This window comes from Schistocerca americana, chromosome 3 (assembly GCF_021461395.2).
Source record: "Schistocerca americana isolate TAMUIC-IGC-003095 chromosome 3, iqSchAmer2.1, whole genome shotgun sequence".
NCBI lineage: Eukaryota > Metazoa > Arthropoda > Insecta > Orthoptera > Acrididae > Schistocerca > Schistocerca americana.
In genome coordinates, this window is record NC_060121.1 from 450016120 (window position 1) to 450038500 (window position 22381).

At 41.0% G+C, this 22381-nt stretch overlaps 1 protein-coding gene across 2 annotated transcripts in view; it reads right to left on the reverse strand.

The window, feature by feature from the left end:
* Positions 1-22381, reverse strand: part of LOC124605272 — a 277629-nt gene that overhangs the window by 91516 nt on the left and 163732 nt on the right. The window contains exons 1-2 of one of the 2 annotated variants that reach the window (XM_047136839.1): positions 21075-21643; positions 12253-13186 (exon numbers count right to left, since the gene is read on the reverse strand). In XM_047136839.1, coding sequence (XP_046992795.1) covers positions 12253-13186; positions 21075-21464 — 1324 coding nt within the window. In that variant the 5' untranslated portion in view covers positions 21465-21643. Of the gene's footprint in view, positions 1-12252; positions 13187-21074; positions 21644-22381 lie in introns of those variants that run through there. The other variant, XM_047136840.1, reaches the window with a different exon arrangement.

Sequence of the window (22381 nt, forward strand, 5' to 3'; positions counted from 1 at the left end):
AAGCTTTATGTTCAAGGCTCCTGACTAGAATCCCAAAACTATCTATAAAACATTGATCAGAGAATGACTTTGGCTCCTGCACCATCAATGACATCATCTCTACCAGTTCTGGCTGAGCCCATCTATTGCTTGCCAACAAACTACTGGGCCATTGCCATCCAGCTGAGCCTGTTGATGCCCTGGAAATGTCCAGTCTGACTTTCTCCGATCATTGTACCAGTTCAGCCAGCCTGGCCCCCTCTGAGCCCTGCCACGCCTATCTGCCTCCCCTGTTCCACATACATTTCCCGGCACTCCTCTATCATCTAACTGATCATTATCAATGTTCCCCACCTCTGTGCCAGTCCTTCAGCCTTGTGAGTGCATCTGCAGCTCACTGTACTTTCCACTCAGTTCTGTGCTTATGGTCCCGTGACCCAACTATTGGATTTCCCATAAGCAGCTTCCTACCACCTGACAGTCTTGTTAGACCACATCATGTCATCCCTCTGGTGACCACCATTGGTTGAGCCAATCTCTCATTAGCTGCTAACACACAATGTCCCAGAGGGACTGTCATCCCACTGGTGGCCGCCATAGGTCAAGCCATGCTTCCTCTGGTTGCCGATACCTGACATCCCAGAGGCACTATCATCCCACTGGCAGCTGGCATTGGTCAAGCCACACTCCCATCAGTCACTGATTACTGATGTTGACACTGTTGTCTTCAAGGCTACACCCTCATTACCCATCTCACTGGAATGTCTTCTGCCATCCCCTTGGTAGCTGCCATTGGGTGAGCCCTGTTCCCATTGACCACCAATGCCTGACATTACGCAGGCACTGCCATCCTTGAGTTCACATCGGGCCCTCGTCAGGCTGCTTCCCATGGCCCCACATCACCTTCCTTGTGCTTCTGGTCTTGTTCCTGCAGATAGTGCACATTAACTGGGTGCTTACATCTTATGTCTCATGTTCATGCAATGATTTCAGGGGGAGGGCTTTGTGTGATGCAGACTATCAACAGCTGGTCTCAGGCCAGCACTGCCGATATTCAACAAGCTACCATCTAACAAAGTACGCAATTGGAAATTCCTATCACTTCAAAAGAAACTTAAAATTAGCTGAGCTTTGAACAAACTATCTTAATATTTTGATTGAGAGACAGAAGTTTTGCTACATGGCAAGTAGCCATGTTTGATATAAAGCAGTATGACAAGTAAAATACATATGCAAAAAGTATTTTATTTAAATATACTATTGTAATCAATTAAATGTTAGGCCATTAATATCAGATAATAAGCAGCCATGTGATAAAATTGAGGAGGTAGCAGCTGTTTCCAAGATAGCAGTTTTCTTATTAATTTACTCGATTGACTTTATACGACATAAATATGAAGAACATGAAGCAGCACAGTGATATAATTGTTAATGCAGTATATTTCTATGATGTCTTTATCTTATTGTAATGCACCTTGACTCATTCCACATTCCTGAAGGCTCTCCTTGATGAGATCAACGGAACGAGATGAATGAGTGAACAAATGAATGAACAGGTGAATAAATGAATAAATACTTTCTGAAGGTCTTCCCATGCACCATTTCCTAATGAAAGACGGAAGGGGGGAAATGGTTATGGTACCAAAAGTACCCTCCACCACACAACATTAGATGACGATGTCTTTAGTGCCCATCACAACATTAGGTTACATTTGGAGTATAGACGTAGTACATGTATATTCATAGACAAAAAGAGGAAAGAAAAACCTCATGGCACAACTTTACTAAAAGAAGGGATAGGTTGATATACACCCTTAGGCATCACAGTAAAGTAATTTGGTAGTAGAGAGAGAGAGAGAGAGAGAGAGAGAGAGAGAGAGAGAGAGAGAGAGAGAGAGAGAGAGAGTTTTTAGGATGAGGTGATAAAAATGTACAAGGAGACAAAGGTGTGAATACAGCCACTAAGGGGAGTTCCAGTGGATCTAGGTTGCAGTAGTTACACAGAGATGAAGAGACCTCTACACGAGAGCTACATCAAACCAGTCTTTGAACTGAAGATCAAAGCAACAACAGAACGAAGTTTACACAATTCACAGCCTGATGGTGTATGTTACTTCTTCCTTAAGTCAGCTGACAATTGTGATAACAGGAAGGCAATTTGGCTTCAAAGCTAAAATAAACAGATAACCAAATCATGAACTAGCAGACTCCATCTGACAAAACAAATGCTGACTATGGGACAATGACCAAGAAACAGGAAGAAGAGTGCCTGAAATGGATAACGTTACAGAGATGAGAAGATTGAAAGAAATCAAGCAAGAGTAAAATACACTCTTGCCATTCAATTGAAGAGAGGTTTAAAGCAGCTCTCCACACTGGTCCATCCTGTGCAAGTCTCTTCATCTCTATATAGCTACAACAATTTCCATCCATTTGGAACATGACTGTTGTATTCGAGCCTTGGTCTCTCTCTCTCTCTCTCTCTCTCTCTATCTCTCTCTCTCTCTCTCTCTCTCACTCCCTCACTCTAAAATTTAAAAAAAGAAGTATAGAAAAACAATAAGAGAAGCCAAAGCATGAGCAATTGCCACCGCCATAACGAACTCAAAAAACAAGGCAAAGGCAGCATGGAATGCAATCAGTGCTGAAAGAAAGGAAAAAGATGGGTCAAACAAAGAAGAAGGTATTAGGTCAATTAAAATAGACAACACAGTGGTCACAGATGGTATGGAAATAGCAAACATACTGAATAATAACTATATCAGTGTAGTAGAAAACTTAAAATTGGAAAGAAACAGTCAAAAACAGAAGGGCATTAAGGTACCAAAAAGATCATACAGTACTATGTTCTTAAGATCAGTCACGGAAGATGAATTGCGGAAAACTATACAGAAACTGAAGTCCAAGAAATCAGCTGGTGATGATGAAATATCAAATCATGTAATAAAGCTGGTAAGTGAGGAGATAATAACACCACTGCTGAACATAGCAAACTGTTCTTTCAGAGATGCAATTTTTTCCAGAAGAACTGAAGATAACGAAGGTAGTGCCAGTGTACAAGAAAGGGTATAAGGATGATCCCAACAACTACAGACCAGTTCCACTGATATCAGGTTTCTCAAAAATCCTAGAAATGCTTATGAATACCAGATTAGTTAACTATTTGAACAAACATAACATTCTCATACCCTCACAACTTGGTTTCAGAAAGGGTAAATCTACAGAATCAGCAATTGCCAGTCTAACAGAATACATTTTACAGTCCTTAGATGAGAAAAAGGTTGTCTCTGCAATGTTTCTGGATATTTCAAAGGCATTTGACACCATTGACCATGAAATGCTGATACAAAAATTAAGAAACTATGGCATTCAAGGGCAACCAGTTGAATGGATAAAATCATACTTGTGCAACCGCAAGCAGTATGTATCATTAGGAAACTCATACCAATCTGAAACCAAACCCATCAAATATGGAGTGCCACAGGGTTCGGTAATGGGGCCATTGTTATTTAATGTGTTTGTTAATGATATAGGTGTTGAGGAGGAAGAAAAGAAAATATTGTATGCTGATGACATGACAATACTAAATAGTGACCAAAATATGGAACAGCTTGAGAGAAGAGCATACATATCTGCAAATGTCACAGCTCAATGGCTGTTGGAAAATGAACTGGTTATAAATCGAAAAAAGACTATGTATGCAGCGTTTAAAAACATGGAAAAGGCTCTAGATATGGATTTAGAGGTTGATGGAACGAGGCTGGAAGAAGTAGAATCTGCTAGATTCTTAGGTATTCTTGTGGATAATGAACTGAAATGGAAAAAAAAAAAAAAAAACATATTAATAATGTCTGTAAGAAACTGAGCTCTGTCATATTCTTAATGATGCAGCTATCAGTATTCATACAAAAGCCTTCTGTGTACAGTGTATCATGAACTTTTCGAACCATACTTACAGTATTGAGTGACTGTGTGGGGAAACTCAAACAAACAAGAGACAAAACGAGTGTTCACAAAAAAAAAAAAAAAAATAAATAAATAAATAAATAATTAGGACCATTTAAAGAAGAAAGACCTCTGAAACGTGCAGAAACTGTTTCAAGAATTTGGGTATCTTAACTTTTTCATCGTTGTATATATACGAAACAATAATGTCCATCACAAAAGGTAGTGAGGAATGGATTGCAAATGCTAGTGTACACACTCACAATACAAGAAGGAAGAATGATGTACAGAGCATACCCCACAGACTGGCAATGCTAGAAAAAGGACCCCAGTACTCTGGTATCAGACTACTAAGAAGTCTGCCTAAAAACCTGCAAGATAGTGTACTTCACAATGACTTTTCAAGGAAACTTAAAGACTATCTCATTGAAAAAGAGTTTTACAGTGTTGCAGAATACTTATACCATTAAATTTGTATATATTGTTATTCATTATCAATGATGTAAAAATGTAAGCTAAAGGTGTAGAAAAATAAGTGATAATGAATGTTAATACTTTGACATGTCCTATATTACACGTACATTTACTGTAAACAATGTAATATTACAGGATCAAATAAAATTCAATTCAATTCAAATTCAATTCCCTTCCATTACTGAATGAGTCCTTGGTGCCTAAGGATATGTGCTATCAACTGATCTCTTCCTCTACTCAAGTTGTGCCATGAAATTCTTTTTCTCCCAATTGGGTTCAGTAACTCCTCATTAGATCTACAGTCCAGCCATTTTGTCTGAACTGTTTATTGTCCACATTTCTCTCCTGTGCAAGGCTGCACTCCAGACAAATACCTTCAGAAAAGACTTCCTAAAATTTACATTTATGTTCAATGTTAACAAATTTCTCCTTCAGTAATGCTTTCCTTGTTGTTGTCAGTCTGCATTTTATAATAAATTTTTTTATTCACATGTCTATTAATTATGCACACAACAGTTTGCATTATGTGTTTCTTGTGTGGTCAAGTTCATTTCCACTATCTATGATGGCTCTGAACGCTATGGGACTTAACATCTGAGGTCATCAGTCCCCTAGAACTTAGAACTACTTAGACCTAACTAACCTAAGGACATCACACACATCCATGCACAAGGCAGGATTCGAACCTGTGACCTTACCGGTCGCACGGTTCCAGACTGTAGTGCCTAGAACCACTCGACCACTCCGGCCAGTGCACTATCTATGAGTGTTCATTTCTGAGCACTGAATATCTTCCTGTCCACTAAGACATTTAAGCAATCAGCAATACAGGTAACTACAGCTAAAAGTTTCGTTTGTAATTATGTACTGACAACTTTCTTTTCTTAACTAGATAGCTGTATATCAGTATAATTATTACAGTACACTGTTATATCTTGTTTATTGTCTTTATTTCCCCATTCAGTTATTAATATTGTCTGTTGTGTTGTATCTTTAATATGTTATGTACAAGGTGTGGAGAAAAGTTATCTACATCTACATCCATACTCCGCAAGCCACCTGACGGTGTGTGGCGGGGGGTACCTTGAGTACCTCTATCGGTTCTCCCTTCTATTCCAGTCTCGTATTGTTCATGGAAAGAAGGATTGTCAGTATGCCTCTGTGTGGGCTCTAATCTCTCTGATTTTATCCTCATGGTCTCTTCGCGAAATATATGTAGGAGGGAGCAATATACTGCTTGACTCTTCGGTGAAGGTATGTTCTCGAAACTTTGACAAAAGCCTGTACCGAGCTACTGAGCGTCTCTCCTGCAGTCTTCCACTGGAGTTTATCTATCATCTCCGTAACACTTTCGCGATTACTAAATGATCCTGTAACGAAGCACGCTGCTCTCCGTTGGATCTTCTCTATATCTTCTATCAACCCTATCTGGTACGGATCCCACACTGCTGAGCAGTATTCAAGCAGTGGGCGAACAAGCGTACTGTAACCTACTTCCTTTGTTTTCGGATTGCATTTCCTTAGGATTCTTCCAATGAATCTCAGTCTGGCATCTGCTTTACCGACGATCAACATTATATGATCATTCCATTTTAAATCACTCCTAATGCGTACTCCCAGATAATTTATGGTATTAACTGCTTCCAGTTGCTGACCTGCTATTTTGTAGCTAAATGATAAAGGATCTATCTTTCTGTGTATTCGCAGCACATTACACTTGTCTACATTGAGATTCAATTGCCATTCCCTGCACCATGCGTCAATTCGCTGCAGATCCTCCTGCATTTCAGTACAATTTTCCATTGTTACAACCTCTCTATACACCACAGCATCATCCGCAAAAAGCCTCAGTGAACTTCCGATGTCATCCACATGGTCATTTATGTATATTGTGAATAGCAACGGTCCTATGACACTCCCCTGCGGCACACCTGAAATCACTCTTACTTCGGAAGACTTCTCTCCATTGATAATGACATGCTGCGTCCTGTTATCTAGGAACTCCTCAATCCAATCACACAATTGGTCTGATAGTCCATATGCTCTTACTCTGTTCATTAAACGACTGTGGGGAACTGTATCGAACGCCTTGCGGAAGTCAAGAAACACGGCATCTACCTGTGAACCCGTGTCTATGACCTCTGAGTCTCGTGCACGAATAGCGCGAGCTGGGTTTCACATGACCGTCTTTTTCGAAACCCATGCTGATTCCTACAGAGTAGATTTCTTGTCTCTAGAAAAGTCATTATACTCGAACACAATACGTGTTCCAAAATTCTACAACTGATCGACGTTAGAGATATAGGTCTATAGTTCTGTACATCTGCTCGACGTCCCTTCTTGAAAACGGGGATGACCTGTGCCCTTTTCCAATCCTTTGGAATGCTACGCTCTTCTAGAGACCTACGGTACACCGCTGCAAGAAGGGGGGCAAGTTCCTTCGCGTACTCTGTGTAAAATTGAACTGGTATCCCATCAGGTCCAGAGGCCTTTCCTCTTTTGAGTGATTTTAATTGTTTCTCTATCCCTCTGTCGTCTATTTCAATATCTACCATTTTGTCATCTGTGCGACAATCTAGAGAAGGAACTACAGTGCAATCTTCCTCTGTGAAACAACTTTGGAAAAAGACATTTAGTATTTCGGCCTTTAGTCTGTCATCCTCTGTTTCAGTACCATTTTGGTCACAGAGTGTCTGGACATTTTGTTTTGACCCACCTACCGCTTTGACATAAGACCAAAATTTCTTAGAATTTTCTGCCAAGTCAGTACATAGAACTTTACTTTTGAATTCATTGAACGCCTCTCGCATAGCCCTCCTCACACTACATTTCGCTTCGCGTAGTTTTTGTTTGTCTGCAAGGCTTTGGCTATGTTTATGTTTGCTGTGAAGTTCCCTTTGCTTCCGCAGCACTTTTCTAACTCGGTTGTTGTACCACAGTGGCTCTTTTCCATCTCTTACGATCTTGCTTGGCACATACTCATCTAACGCATTATGTACGACGGTTTTGAACTTTGTCCACTGATCCACTGTACTTGAGACAAAACTTTTGTGTTGAGCCAACAGGTACTCTGAAATCTGCTTTTTGTCACTTTTCCTAAACAGAAAAATCTTCCTACCCTTTTTAATATTCCTATTTACGGCTGAAATCATCAATGCCATAACCGCTTTATGATCGCTGATTCCCTGTTCTGCGTTAACTTTTTCAAATAGTTCGGGTCTGTTTGTCACCAGAAGGTCTAATATGTTATCGCCACGAGTCTGTTCTCTGTTTAACTGCTCAAGGTAGTTTTCAGATAAAGCACTTAAAAAAATTTCACTGGATTCTTTGTCCCTGCCACCCGTTATGAACGTCTGAGTCTCCCAGTCTATATCCGGCAAATTAAAATCTCCACCCAGAACTATAACATGGTGGGGAAATCTACTCGAAATATTTTCCAAATTATCCTTCAGGTGCTCAGCCACAACAGCTGCTGAGCCAGGGGGCCTATAGAGACATCCAATTACCATGTCTGAGCCTGCTTTAACCATGACCTTCACCCAAATCATTTCACATTTCGGATCTCCGTCAATTTCCTTCGATACTATTGCACTTCTTATCGCTATAAACACGCCTCCCCCTTCACTGTCCAGCCTGTCTCTGCGGTATACATTTCAATCTGAGTTTAGGATTTCATTACTGTTTACATCTGGTTTCAGCCAACTTTCTGTCCCTAGTACTATATGGGCGTTGTGACCGTTTATTAATGAGAGCAGTTCTGAGACCTTTCTGTAGACGCTCCTGCAGTTTACTATTAGCACATTGATACTGTTATTCCCTGTTGCATTTTGCCTACTCCTACCTTGCCGCGTATCAGGAGGCGTCTTGTCGGGCCTAGGGAGGGAAGTATCTAACCTAAAAAACCCCCATGTGCATTCAACACGTACTCCGCTACCCTTGTAGCCACTTCCGGTGTGTAGTGCACGCCTGACCTATTCAGGGGGACCCTACATTTCTCCACCCGATAGCGGAGGTCGAGAAATTTGCACCCCAGATCTCCACAGAATCGTCTGAGCCTCTGGTTTAAGCCTTCCACTCGGCTCCAAACCAGAGGACCGCGATCGGTTCTGGGAACGATACTACAAATAGCTAGCTCTGATTTCACCCCGCAAGCGAGGCTTTTTGCCTTCACCAATTCCGCCAACCGCCTGTACGAACTGAGGATGACCTCTGAACCCAGACGGCAGGAGTCATTGGTGCCGACATGAGCAACAATTTGCAGTGAGGTGCACCCAGTGCTCTCTATCGCCGCCGGTAGTGCCTCCTCCACATCTCGGATGAGACCCCCCGGCAAGCAGACAGAGTGAATACTGGCCTTCTTCCCCAACCTTCCCGCTATTTCCCTAAGGGGCTCCATCACCCGCCTAACGTTGGAGCTCCCAATAACTAATAATCCCCTCCCCCCCGTGTGCCTGCTCGGACCTTGCTGAGGGAGCAGCCACATGTCCACTCACAGGCAGAGCAGGCGATGCCACACAGCCAGCCTCCACATTGACCCTCCGCCTTGTGCGCCACGAACGCCGCTGAACCCGCCACTCCCCTTGGGGAGAGGGTGGCCCAACCGCGCCCAGTACACGCAAAGATGTCTCGACAGCAGGGACAGTGGGTGAAGCATATAACACCTGGGGTGTACCTTGCGACGCACCAGACTCCCCACTGCCGCTACACTCCGAGGCAGCAGCCTGAAGACGGCTGACCGCGGCCATCAACATGCTCAGCTGTTCGCGAACAGTGGCCAGCTCCTCCTGCATCCGTACACAGCAGTCACACATCCTATCCATCCTAAGGAATCAATTTACTGAAGAGAGTTAATCAACCTTTAACTAGACTGCTAAATCACTAAAGGCGGCTGTTTATTCACTAAACTGTGGTTGCTAGGCACTTCTTGTGGAAAACAATGAAAATAGCACTACCTGTCTCTGGACTGTATTGAAAACAAACACTAGCACTACTGGCACTATGGTTGACTAAAGGGACTCTCTGACTGTATTCAAAACAAACACGAAATCTATGGAACTATTAATAGCACTCGACAATTAAAGCTTCCTAAAAGCAAATACACACGGAAGAAGAAGTGACAAGTAAGAAAAATACAGTTAATACTTAAATTAAGGTAGCTCGCTGCACAGCAGACGTGAAGCAGACGGCAGTTACGATGACACTGACACTACTGGCACTATGGCTGACTAAAGGGACTCTCTCTGACTGTATTCAAAACAAACACGAAATCTATGGAACACTATTAATAGCACCCGACAATTAAAGCTTCCTAAAAGCAAATACACACGGAAGAAGAAGTGACAAGTAAGAAAAATACTGTTAATACTTAAATTAAGGTAGCTTGCTGCACAGCAGACGTGAAGCAGACAGATAGACAACACTGGGCAATGGTGTGTTTTTCTACTTGAGTAAATCAAAGTGTTCATTCCTTCCAGATGCTAAGTCTAGTTTCAGCTCCGCACAGCCATCTAGTTATTTTTGAGTGCACCATCAATGAAGTTGTGTTTTAGTTATGTGGAACAGTAGACTTTAGAGCAGTGCTATCCCATCAAGTTTTGTCATAACTTGGGGAACCCACAAGTGTGACCTTCAAAAGTTGAAACAGGTCAATGGGGAACACTTCTTATCAAGAGCACTAGTTTTTTGGCAGCACAAATCATTTTTGGATGGCTGAGAATGCATTTAAGATGAACCTCACTCTGGGAGGCCTTCATCTTCAAAAAAAGACAAAAATGTCAACAGATGTGTCCATGTTTTTGTGAGAGCAAACTGATATTAAAAACCTCACACCTGAGCACAAGAAAAATCGAAGAAACATGTGTTGATCTGCTTAAGAGGAATGTCAGTGACCATGAATGGTTCAGTCGTGTGATCACAGGTGATGAATTCTGGATTTTGGAGTACAGTCTTGAGAGAAAGTGGCGAAGTGAGGAGTGGCCCACTGAGACATCTCCTTGACTGACCCAAGCTTGAAAGAACAAATCAAAGATAAAACATTGCTGATTTGGTTTTGTATCAGTAGGGGTACTGTACATAGAGAATTTGATCCTCCAGGACAAATTGTCAATCAAATGTTTTACAAAGATGTCCTTGAAAGGCTCTGGAAGACGGTGAATCAAGTGAGACTGGACACTGGAGGCAGGTGGATGCTGCATCAGGACACTGCCTTATGTCACATAGCCACTTCCATCACAGAATTTTTGGACCTCAAAAGGCATTCCTGTTCTGTTGTTCCACAGCCTTCCGCACCCCCCCCCCCCCCCTCCCGCATCTCTCTCTATTCACATAGTATGAGGCCTTGTGACTTTTTTCTTACCCCAAAATTGAAAAATGTCTTAAAAGGACATCATTTTCAGACTCTGGAGGTCATTCAGAAGAACATGACTGACTTGTTAAAGACCCTACCAATTGAAGCTTTCCAGCATTGTTACCAAGACTGGAACAATGACTCTGCTGGTGTATAGCAACTGATGTGAACCACTTTCAAGGTGACAACATCATCGTTTGAAAAAAATTAAAAAACTTGAGGAGATTAAAAAATCAGTCTCATTACTTTTTTCACGCACCTCATATATTTATCATTTGTCTATGCAAATTTGTTTACTTGTTATGTGTATATACTTGATGAAACCCATATCATGTACATGATCAATGGTTTATTTGTAAATGCTAATAATACATCTGTAATCTGTGACAAAAAAGACATGGAGCTTCACTGGAACAGGTACTAAGTAGACAACGGAAATAATCAAACTATTCAAAAGAAGTAATCCTGGTGGCTACAAATGTTTCTACCACCTTATTTAAACCTTCCTTTATATTTACAACCAGTCTATAACTCAAAGATATAAGCGCATATCAAATAAGAATCGAAATTAAATCTGGTGGCTGTGGTAGTGGATGAAAACGTGTAGTGATGGGGATGTCTGGAATAGCATTGTGATGCCACAATTAGTGTGACATTAACGCTCAAGTCAGACCACCATGTGTGAGTAAGAGGTACAAGTCTGTTGGACAATGCATAGTCATCAAATTTCTCATGAAAGAAAGCACCAAATCAGTGGAAATTTTTAGGAGACTCCATGCACACTTTGGGAAAGAAGCACTTTCAAAGACACCCAAGTGTATGAATGGCATGAAACTTATGTGGCAGGGAGGGTAACTGTGGAAAATGTATCCTACCAAAGAAGACCACGGACAAGCATCATGTCAGACATCATCATGATGCATAGGGTCTTACTGCAGATCAGCCCATAAATTATTCCAAAATAATTTCAGTGAAAGGAATAAGCTATGGAAATCCTAAAGCCATCTTCACTGAAGAACTCAACTACTACTGTGATTCTTTTGTGTGACAATTCACAGTCACACTTTGCTGCTTTAACAAGGGAAAAATGTGAGGAAATACAGTGAGCAATTCTGGAACACCCTCCTTGCTTCACTGACTATGAAACTTCCAATTTTAATCTATTCTAGGTTATTGAGTAAATGCCATTTCCTCTGAGATACTCTCTCAGATGTTTCACTAGACAATTTGCATTAAAATTTTGTGCTGGTATTGTTTCATTAAAATTTCTGAAAAATCAGACCTTACAGTCTCAAATTCTAATCTGTGCACAGTGCTTTTCTTAGTTCTCCTATATATCTTCAAAGTAAAATACATTCTCATCATTTCATGCCACAACTTAATAATAAATATTACTGAGACTTCCTCAGTTAGTCTTTCATAGACAACTAATAATACATTGGGATCTTTTATTTTTTTGCCCTCATCCACATGCAAAGACTTTTCATTTGAAATAATAAGTAACTTACCCAAAGTTGTCAGAAGGGATACAGCAAAAAGCAGGCAACCAGCATAGCTCCAAATCCTGCCACCACCACCTCCTTCTCCATAGCCCTCTTTCACTGCTGCTAGCATACGATTTTCATACGATTTGAAGGAAGCACTAATAGTTTCCTGCCAAGCAGGATCCAATGGCTGGTCAGTGCCAGCCATTGCTTTGACTGTATGTTTTGCTCCCACCAAGTGCTGTAGCTCTGTAGATAGCTGTCTTTCATAGCAACTACGTGCTGCAATCAGGTCCAGTGCCTGTTGCTCTTCATGCGGACCTTCAGTACTGTGGAATGCAGCTGCCCCTAACAATGCCCATATCACTAATAATATTCCCAAACCACACTGGGAGAATGCCCACCGACCCACCAGTCTAATGATGAAACAACACTGGCAAAACTCCCATTCACTCTCATCAGCAGTACAACCACAGATTGGTAGAAACCTTAAGCGGTACTGTGGTGAAGGGGATACCTGGACTTCAACAGAACGAGTACTTGTGTAGTGTCCACTTTTCAAACTTGCATTGTCAGTGCTGTATGCCTCTACTTCAAGCTGTGCGTCACCCTCTTCATCTTTTGCCAAGTCTTCTACTGAACTTCTGACCATGATATGTTTTTCTGTTTTTGTGTGATGTGTTATCTGTGGCTTGTCTCCATATTCAGTCATTGTGCTACCAGGTTCAGTTACCATTTCATCATGCAGATCTGCTCTCATGTGTTGTTCTTTTACGAATGGTGGTTCTGCTTCTTCTCTTTCACATTTTTGAGGTACCACAGTTTCTTTTTGAAAAATGTGGCATTTAGAAGTTCTTTCTTCTTGTAGGGTGTAGTCATCATCTTTAGGATATATCTGTCGATGTCTCTTATCACTTGTACTCCTGGTGTTGCATTTTGCAAACCTACTGGCATTCACCTAAAAGTGATAAAAACAAAAACATGTTTGTTAGTGAGAATGGTGATTATTGGTAAAGATACAAAATATGTAATATATATTGAGTCTTAATTGCCAAAAAAAAACAGGTATTCACTAGAGTATAAAGAGTCACAATTTAATGCTAAAAATATTCTAAGGACATGTGAATATACAGGGCATAGATGATAACTGCTTACAATGTACCATGTAGGTGTAAGTTAAGATGAGAGGGACAATTTGATACAATACCACTTGTCCATCAAGCCAGCAAACAACTTCAAGAGTCACCTAAGTTACAGCACAAGTGCAGAGTGCAAAATTTTTAATATCCTCCTGCTATCTTATGCCACCGATTTTCATTAACATAAACCTTTCTTGTAATGGTAACAAAAGGAAAAGGCTTTTGAACATGCTATGCAAGAGCTAATTACTTAAACTCAGAGGAGAAACTGCAAAAAGCCAAGATCACCAATTGAGCATTTATTTTAACAACTGGTTTTGCTAAAAGTACATTGTCATCTTTGGATCTGCAATGGATAGAACCAAGATGACAGGGTTATAGGTTTACAAGTCAAGTATAACAATGTACAAAATTAATTTTCCACACACTTTGAAAAGTAACACACTTTATGCTCTACAAATTTACATAATCTCCTCTGTCTATGCTGCATATTGTATCACATCACAGATACACACGTGAACATCATGAAAATAACTGGGTACTGGCATGCAAATTTAAAATGAACAGTATGTACAAACAAAAGAATAATGTCCTGAACACAAGTGCTCATGCTCACACAACATCTGGCTACAGTCTGAGATGCAGCGTAATACAGCTATTCCATAAGCCCACCAGGCAGCACTGTGGTAGTACAATTTGGAAGCATTGTGTGTAAAGCTCAGGCATGAATATCTAATACCAAGTAACTGTTAACATGCTAACTGCAAAAAAGAGCTTTCAAAAAACCATATTTATGTACAAAGCATATTCTGAATCAGAAACCATAGTAATCATGCGACAAACAAATTTTTATACAAAGTTTTAGGGAAATCTTAAGAGACTCCATTATATAACAAGTAAAACTGGTTTATATAATAAGTTTATGACATATACAGTAAGTAATCAACCCAAACATTTTTCAAATTCTTCAACATACATTTATAAGCACACTCTAAATTGTCAAATTTGTGTTTAGAACGACAATCTCAGAAACTAAATCTACTAACTATTCAGATTCCATGTAAAGAAATGACAATATATACTCTTATTATATCTTATATAGTACATGACTATCAGTAGAGTATAATGCCTAGATACATGACAGTGTGTCGCCCAATGTCTAGGTGAATCTATATTAATAAATTGGAGTCTTTTAAGATCCTCCTAAAACTTTTTATAAAATTTTGTTATTTTAAGACCACTATTGTTTCTGATTTGGATTATGCTTTGTATATAAAATAATTGTTTTTTGAAAGCTTTTTTTCCAATTAGTATATTAACAATTACTTGGTATTGTATATTCATGCCTGGGCTTTACACACAATGATTCCAAACTGTACTATCACAGTGCCACCTGTGGGCTTATGTAATAGTTGCTGCTTTTGTTCTGCATCTGAGGCTGTAGTCAGCTGTTGTGTGAGCACAGGCACTCTTTATTCAGTGCAGTATCCTTATGTTTGTACATATTGTTTATTTTAAATATGATATGCTGATATTCAATAGTTTTCACTTGTTGACATGCGTATTAATGATGTGGCATGATACATAGCACAGACAGAGGAGACTATGTGAATATGTAGAGCATAAGATATGTTATTGGTCCAAGTGTATAGACAATTAATTTTGTACATTGCTATACTTGATTTGTAGACCTATTTCACTGTCAGCTTGGTTATGTCCATTGCAGATCCAAAGATGGTAACATAGTCTTACTGAAACCGGTTATCAAAATAAATGCTTTTCTCGAGATCTTGGCTTTTGAAGTTTTTCTTGTGAGTTTATTTCACTGCAGATGGCCCAAATTCTGGCACAGTGTCAGGAATATATAACTAATTACTTTCCAAATTCTATCTAAACTCAACTGTTATAAGCACAGTAGCTTTATAACAAGAGGGCCAGAGAAACAAGATGATTTAATTGTTAATTTTACTGTTAAAATTCACAAAACTGCAAGGTAAAATTTATACAAATGTTAATTTTACAGTTTGAAAATGCATGATTAACCCGGTGGCATAAGAAAGTGAGAGGATAGTACAGTATCTCGCAAAGTGTGCTTGTTCTGTAGCACAAGAGGCTTTTGTAAGTCAATTTGACCTGGTTTCATGGCTTGAAAGATCACAATTGTCCTATATCAAATTGTTTGTCTCGACGTCCCCTACAATACTATGGTATGTTGAAAACAGTTATTATTTGCACTCTGTACATTACACATGCTTTTAGAAGGGGGACAGCAAAATCACTGAATACAGACCGGAAAATGCACACAGTCCAAAATATTTTGTGCTGTGCAAGCAAATTGGGTTGTGAATAAGAGCTGTTTCTCCTGTGTACAGATTTAATTCCTATTCCTTTCCAGAAGTGTGATTTTATATACACTCCTGGAAATTGAAATAAGAACACCGTGAATTCATTGTCCCAGGAAGGGGAAATTTTATTGACACATTCCTGGGGTCAGATACATCACATGATCACACTGACAGAACCACAGGCACATAGACACAGGCAACAGAGCATGCACAATGTCGGCACTAGTACAGTGTATATCCACCTTTCGCAGCAATGCAGGCTGCTATTCTCCCATGGAGACGATCGTAGAGATGCTGGATGTAGTCCTGTGGAACGGCTTGCCATGTCATTTCCACCTGGCGCCTCAGTTGGACCAGCGTTCGTGCTGGACGTGCAGACTGCGTGAGATGACGCTTCATCCAGTCCCAAACATGCTCAATGGGGGACAGATCCGGAGATCTTGCTGGCCAGGGTAGTTGACTTACACCTTCTAGAGCACGTTGGGTGGCAAGGGATACATGCGGACGTGCATTGTCCTGTTGGAACAGCAAGTTCCCTTGCCTGTCTACGAATGGTAGAACGATGGGTTCGATGACGGTTTGGATGTACCGTGCACTATTCAGTATCCCCTCGACGATCACCAGTGGTGTACGGCCAGTGTAGGAGATCGCTCCCCACACCATGATGCCGGGTGTTGGCCCTGTGTGCCTCGGTCGTATGCAGTCCTGATTGTGGCGCTCACCTGCACGGCGCCAAACACGCATACGACCATCATTGGCACCAAGGCAGAAGCGACTCTCATCACTGAAGACGACACGTCTCCATTCGTCCCTCCATTCACGCCTGTCGCGACACCACTGGAGGCGGGCTGCACGATGTTGGGGCGTGAGCGGAAGACGGCCTAACGGTGTGCGGGACCGTAGCCCAGCTTCATGGAGACGGTTGCGAATGGTCCTCGCCGATACCCCAGGAGCAACAGTGTCCCTAATTTGCTGGGAAGTGGCGGTGCGGTCCCCTACGGCACTGTGTAGGATCCTACGGTCTTGGCGTGCATCCGTGCGTCGCTGCGGTCCGGTCCCAGGTCGACGGGCACGTGCACCTTCCGCAGACCACTGGCGACAACATCGATGTATTGTGGAGACCTCATGCCCCACGTGTTGAGCAATTCGGCGGTACGTCCACCCGGCCTTCCGCACACCCACTATACGCCCTCGCTCAAAGTCCGTCAACTCCACATACGGTTCACGTCCACGCTGTCGTGGCATGCTACCAGTGTTAAAGACTGCGATGGAGCTCCGTATGCCACGGCAAACTGGCTGACACTGACGGCGGCGGTGCACAAATGCTGCGCAGCTAGCGCCATTCGACGGCCAACACCGCGGTTCCTGGTGTGTCCGCTGTGCCGTGCGTGTGATCATTGCTTGTACAGCCCTCTCGCAGTGTCCGGAGCAAGTATGGTGGGTCTGACACACCGGTGTCAATGTGTTCTTTTTTCTATTTCCAGGAGTGTATAAAAAAGTATTTTCTAATCATCATGTGGACTCTATAGAAGAAAGTTATATGAGGACCATGTTGATCTGAGAAATTTAGGAAACTTCCAACTCTGATTAGCTCTAAAAATAACTGTTGAGATATCTGTATTACATCTTCTGCTCTGACATTACAGGGAAAAACTCTTGCAAAATGTGTGGTCATAACTTCAAAAGCATAGGTGATACTGAGTGATACAGAGACTGGTACTCAGTGGCTAAACAGCAATGGCATTATGGCAATGAATGGCATTATAGATCTGTATATGGACTAGTAGGATGGAACATTGTTTGCTGTTCAGGCCATGGCAAGCTGGTCAGCATATCTCAATACCTACTACCCTACATGGCAGACACACCATTCTCTGGTCTCCTGATACTGAATAATTGGCTACTCTCAGATTGGCAGTACTGTTACAGATTAATGGGTTTCATACGGTCATGAGTTTTACGGAGTCATCAGAGATAGGAATAAAGTGCAACAAGGTAGCGTCCTGGCCTGAGAAGCCCCAGGTTAATCAGGTTTGAGAGTATGTACTGAAGTGCCTTTGGAAAGAGCAGAGGTTATCAGAGCTGTATGTCCAGATCACAAAGAGGTCATCAATGAATCTGAACAAGACAAGGGACAGTAAGTACAAAAGAGCATATGGTGCCTTTTGTAAACATGTTTCCATGGATCACTATGTCTCCTCATCTGCCATTAATTGGTTACAAGGTCTTTGAAACATTGCACTCCCACACTATCACTATAATCTGACCATCTCTGCATTGCAGTGTTGCCAGCCACTGCCAGAGAATTGCAATTAGGCCTCAGAAGGGCCACAATATTTGATTATACTATAACGAACAGGTTACAAGAAATAAACTTATGATATAAACTTTCTGTCCATGTGACCTGCTTAGGATGACAGATATTCAAAGTTCTCTCCCTGTTAGTCTATTGCCAAATCAACATGCACCTCCATTGCTTCAGTGTTCTTCAATGATGGGTCAAAATTTCCTATGATGTGAAACAGTGGATGAGTAATTTTCATAGACGATGGGTGAGTGGCACACATCAAATATTCTCCACCAAGTCAACAGATGCAGGCAAAGTTCTATGATGCCAACTGCATAAATTCACTGAAATGCATTGACATAAAATGATATCAGGAAAATCTGCTTAGTAATAAACATACTGAGAGAGAGAGAGAGAGAGAGAGAGAGAGAGAGAGAGAGAGAAAAGGAAAAAGAATGCACCACTATCACTGACCTTTCTTGTCAGTGACACTTAAAATTTTAGTCAGGCTTGCAGGTGTGCATGGAAAGCCTGATGATTAAAGCAACTGTGCATGATAAACAAGATATGTTGGTTTCAATCTCACTCTGATACAAATTTTAATTTCTCATCACATTAAATTAGTCACATTTCATGCAGTCCATAGAGATGGATACCTAGGATGTGGAAAGAAGACAAAAATATACACTTTATGTAAGTGCAATTTAATGACATAACATTGTGAAACATGATTGTATTTCATGTTATTATTAATTATACTACAACCCAAATATATATATATATATATATATATATTTTTAAGATTTTCTGCAAAGATCTCTTCAAGGGAGTTGCCCATTAGAAAGTTCTTTGAGCCTTAAGGTCCCACACATGGCCCACACTTTATAGCTCTTAAGCAGGTTCATGAAGGACCAGTATCTGACTCCTTTCCATATTGATATTAAGCCCTTGAAGCCTTTGTAGGGGTTGTTTTTCATTCTAGTATTATATTCATGCTTTGGATGATCTTTAACGGATACTTTCAAGTATTTTAGGAATGAACTGTCAGCATACCAAGTTCTTCAAATAGATATCGGCAGGATTCTTTTAGCACATACTGAATTCTGAAAATATTACGCCTGTAACACACACACACACACACACACACACACACACACACACACACACAGCACCTGTACTGGCTGAGTTATACAGGTACAACTCGAGGATTGGGGTTTCTAAGCAGAGCATACTTAGCTGTAGAGAGAAAAATTCATTCTATAAACTAGCTATTTCTCTACACTACTGTTTCTTCCATGCACGTCAGTCTCACAAAGTATGTAGGTAGTTCATAAAGTAGGAAAGAGCCACGGACGTCATTAACGGTGTGAGGGCTATCATGAATCATGCCTTGAGGGTTCCTTCAGTAAAAGTGTTGCCCTTATAAGGCAAGACTCCGGGTTTAGTTTCTGGTCCAGCACACAATCTTAATCTAGCAGGAACTTGCACCCTCTTATGATTCATTGTTTAGTTTGACTATTTTTAGAGTTTTAAAGTTTAATGAGTAGTTCTGTATTTTATGCTATGTTCTGAATCTTATCAACATTTAATGATGATCCATTTTCCTTGAACTTGCTATTGATGTCTTCAAATATTTCATTAGCTGTCATTTTATCGAGAGAACTGGTATTTTTTTTTATGCCTTTACTAGTCTGCAAAAAATTACAAAATTTTTACATTCTCTGACAGTTAAATTGAAAGGTCATTTATATATATCAGAACATGTATCAGCCCAAAATAAAATCCTGCAGTACAACATGTTTTGCTATTCCAAGTGCCTACTGCTATGTGATCCAATCTGGAACTGATACAAGTTGCTTTCAGTCATGCATATAAGATAAAAACCACGAACCTGTATCTACTATTCCATAATGTTTAAACTTTTGCACGAGGATATCCAAGTTCATGTAATCGAAAGCCTTAGTGAAGTCATAACAGTTTCCAATGGTAATAATTTCTGGGTTATTGATTCTAGTATACCATCTGTCAAAATAAATACAGCCTGTTTAGTGGTGAATAAAGATTCTTCATTCAGTCTCAGGAACAATCTTTGCTTATGTGAAAGCTATAGTGTTCTGCTCACCAGTGACAAAATCTAATTTAACAAAAAGCAAAATTTAAGCCTTTAAAAAAGTGTAAACAATAAAAAAAACATACAACACAAAAAAGAATAATTCTACAAAAGGAAAGTATATGTGGCACAGAATACATACAGAAAACAGTAAGGAACAACATTAATTTAGATAAATAATGACACGACTATGATTTTTTATATATCAGTTGTCACTTTTTTTACATTAAAGCAGCTGATAGCGATATGGTCCATACATGATACTGAGGCATAAAAGATGGATGACAGACATTTCTCTGAAGACCGAAGTCAGAGACTTGAAGAAGACAGTGCTTATTCAAACTATCAAATAATGAAATGTGGTAAGGAAGAGCAAACACAAGTGGAATGACAAGGTTTTGTATTCAGTATACGATGTAGAAAGCAAACATGAAGCTAAATGGTGCCAGCAGGACAAAAATAATTTAAGGAAGGGTGTTCAGGTCTATATAGTTGTGCTGCATGTTGAAAATGATGATAATATGTGTGATGTTTGATTGCGTGTGTTTGAGGATGGAGGTAGAGAGAAAATGCGAGAAAGTAGTGGGGGAGAGGAGGGGGGGGGGGGGTGGAAAGTTTCACTTATCATGTCAATGAAATTCAAGTTCACTCAAAGGTTTCTTTGCAAGCAGTAAATTTTCCAGGTGAGAAGACGTCAAGGAATAGGAGAAAGTATCAGAAGTAGAAGGAAAATAATTATGTTAATGTGGAAAGTGCCTTAAACAAATGATACTACAGCCTTAGAAAAGAAAAAAGGTCGCAAAATAACAGCACTTACATATTAGCTAAATAAATCAGCAAAGCTGCTCATCAGACGACGGACAAAATATTTTGATACTGTTAGCAATACACATTTTTTGAAAAGCATACAAAGTTCATATGAAACACGAAATAGAAGAGAAATGCGCAAAACGCACAACAAATACCTTGACGAAGAACTGGTCATCATTGTGAGTAGTGTCAACTGTAATTATATTCCGATCTTCGACATGTATGACGTTTCCGCTAGAGGGCGCACTGTAGTAGTTATCTTTAACTGCGACGATCCTAGAATTGGCGCTGTTTCTCGCTCGGATGGCCCAGTGGTCTGACTGCTTTCCGTACGGGTAGAAGTCGCAATCGTTGAGCAGCGGCAACTTTGCCCTGTTGATAGGAGGACTCGACTTGTGCCTGATGTGTCGCCTGAAGGCGGACTGTTTGGTCCTGGGCGCGTGAGGACTAGTTGGGGCGGAAGAACAACTGAGGTCCGACCTGTCTGCCGCCCCGTGCAACGGGGGCATAAGGGGTTGCGGCACGACCGAATACGCGTGATTCATGTCGGCCGCGCTTATTTTTAACTCGCACTTTGCATGTGATCGATATGAAACCGTACGCTTTTGCGGGGCGGAACGGCGTTCCGCGCGCTATGTCGCGGCGCGCCGCCGGCAGTCAGCTGTTCGGCACATTTTACCGTCGACTGCAGTAGCGCAGTTATTCGCGTTCAGCTGGCCGCGGTTGGTCCTGTCAGACAGCGACGGTGCGAAGCCATAATGAAGCAGGATGCGCCCCGACCCCCTCCGACGCCTCCCCTAAGCTGTCAGCGCATTTCGCGTGCCGCTCGCGACGCTTCATTCCCCCATTTCGCGCCCTCGCGCCGCCGTATTAATAAATCGATAGGGCGGTAAGCGGCCCCAGGGCGCAGCTACTCCGTGCGCAGGGGAACACTGATTCGTCCGTCAGGTCCAAGGTCACGCAATTCGAGGTCCGAGGCGGGACACTTCGCACGTGTGGCGCATTGTGCTCGGTAGAGATGTCTGCAACACGGAATTTAACACTGAGAAATGACTTCGTACACATGTAAATAATAGCTGTCGTTATGTTCCAAGGTAAACTTATACGAGCAAAATCACAGTTTAATCTTAGTTTAACTGAACAACCACAAAATAAACTTACACGTGTAAAGAATAGTTGTCTTTAAGTTAGCAAGGTAAACTTGTATCAGCAAAATCAGTTTAGTCTTAGTGTAACTGAGCATTGAACAACGATAAAATAAACTCATATGAGCTAAATCACGGTTTAATTAAACAATAATAAAACAAAGTTTCATTGTATTACCATGTTGCCACGTACAAGCGTTACCCCACAGTAATGAGCTGCTCGGAGCATTAAAACAGCGTAGTTGCATCAGATCCCGGCCAAACATTTATCAGACTGATAATTATCTCGTAGAAAACGTCTCATTGAGGGATTGTGC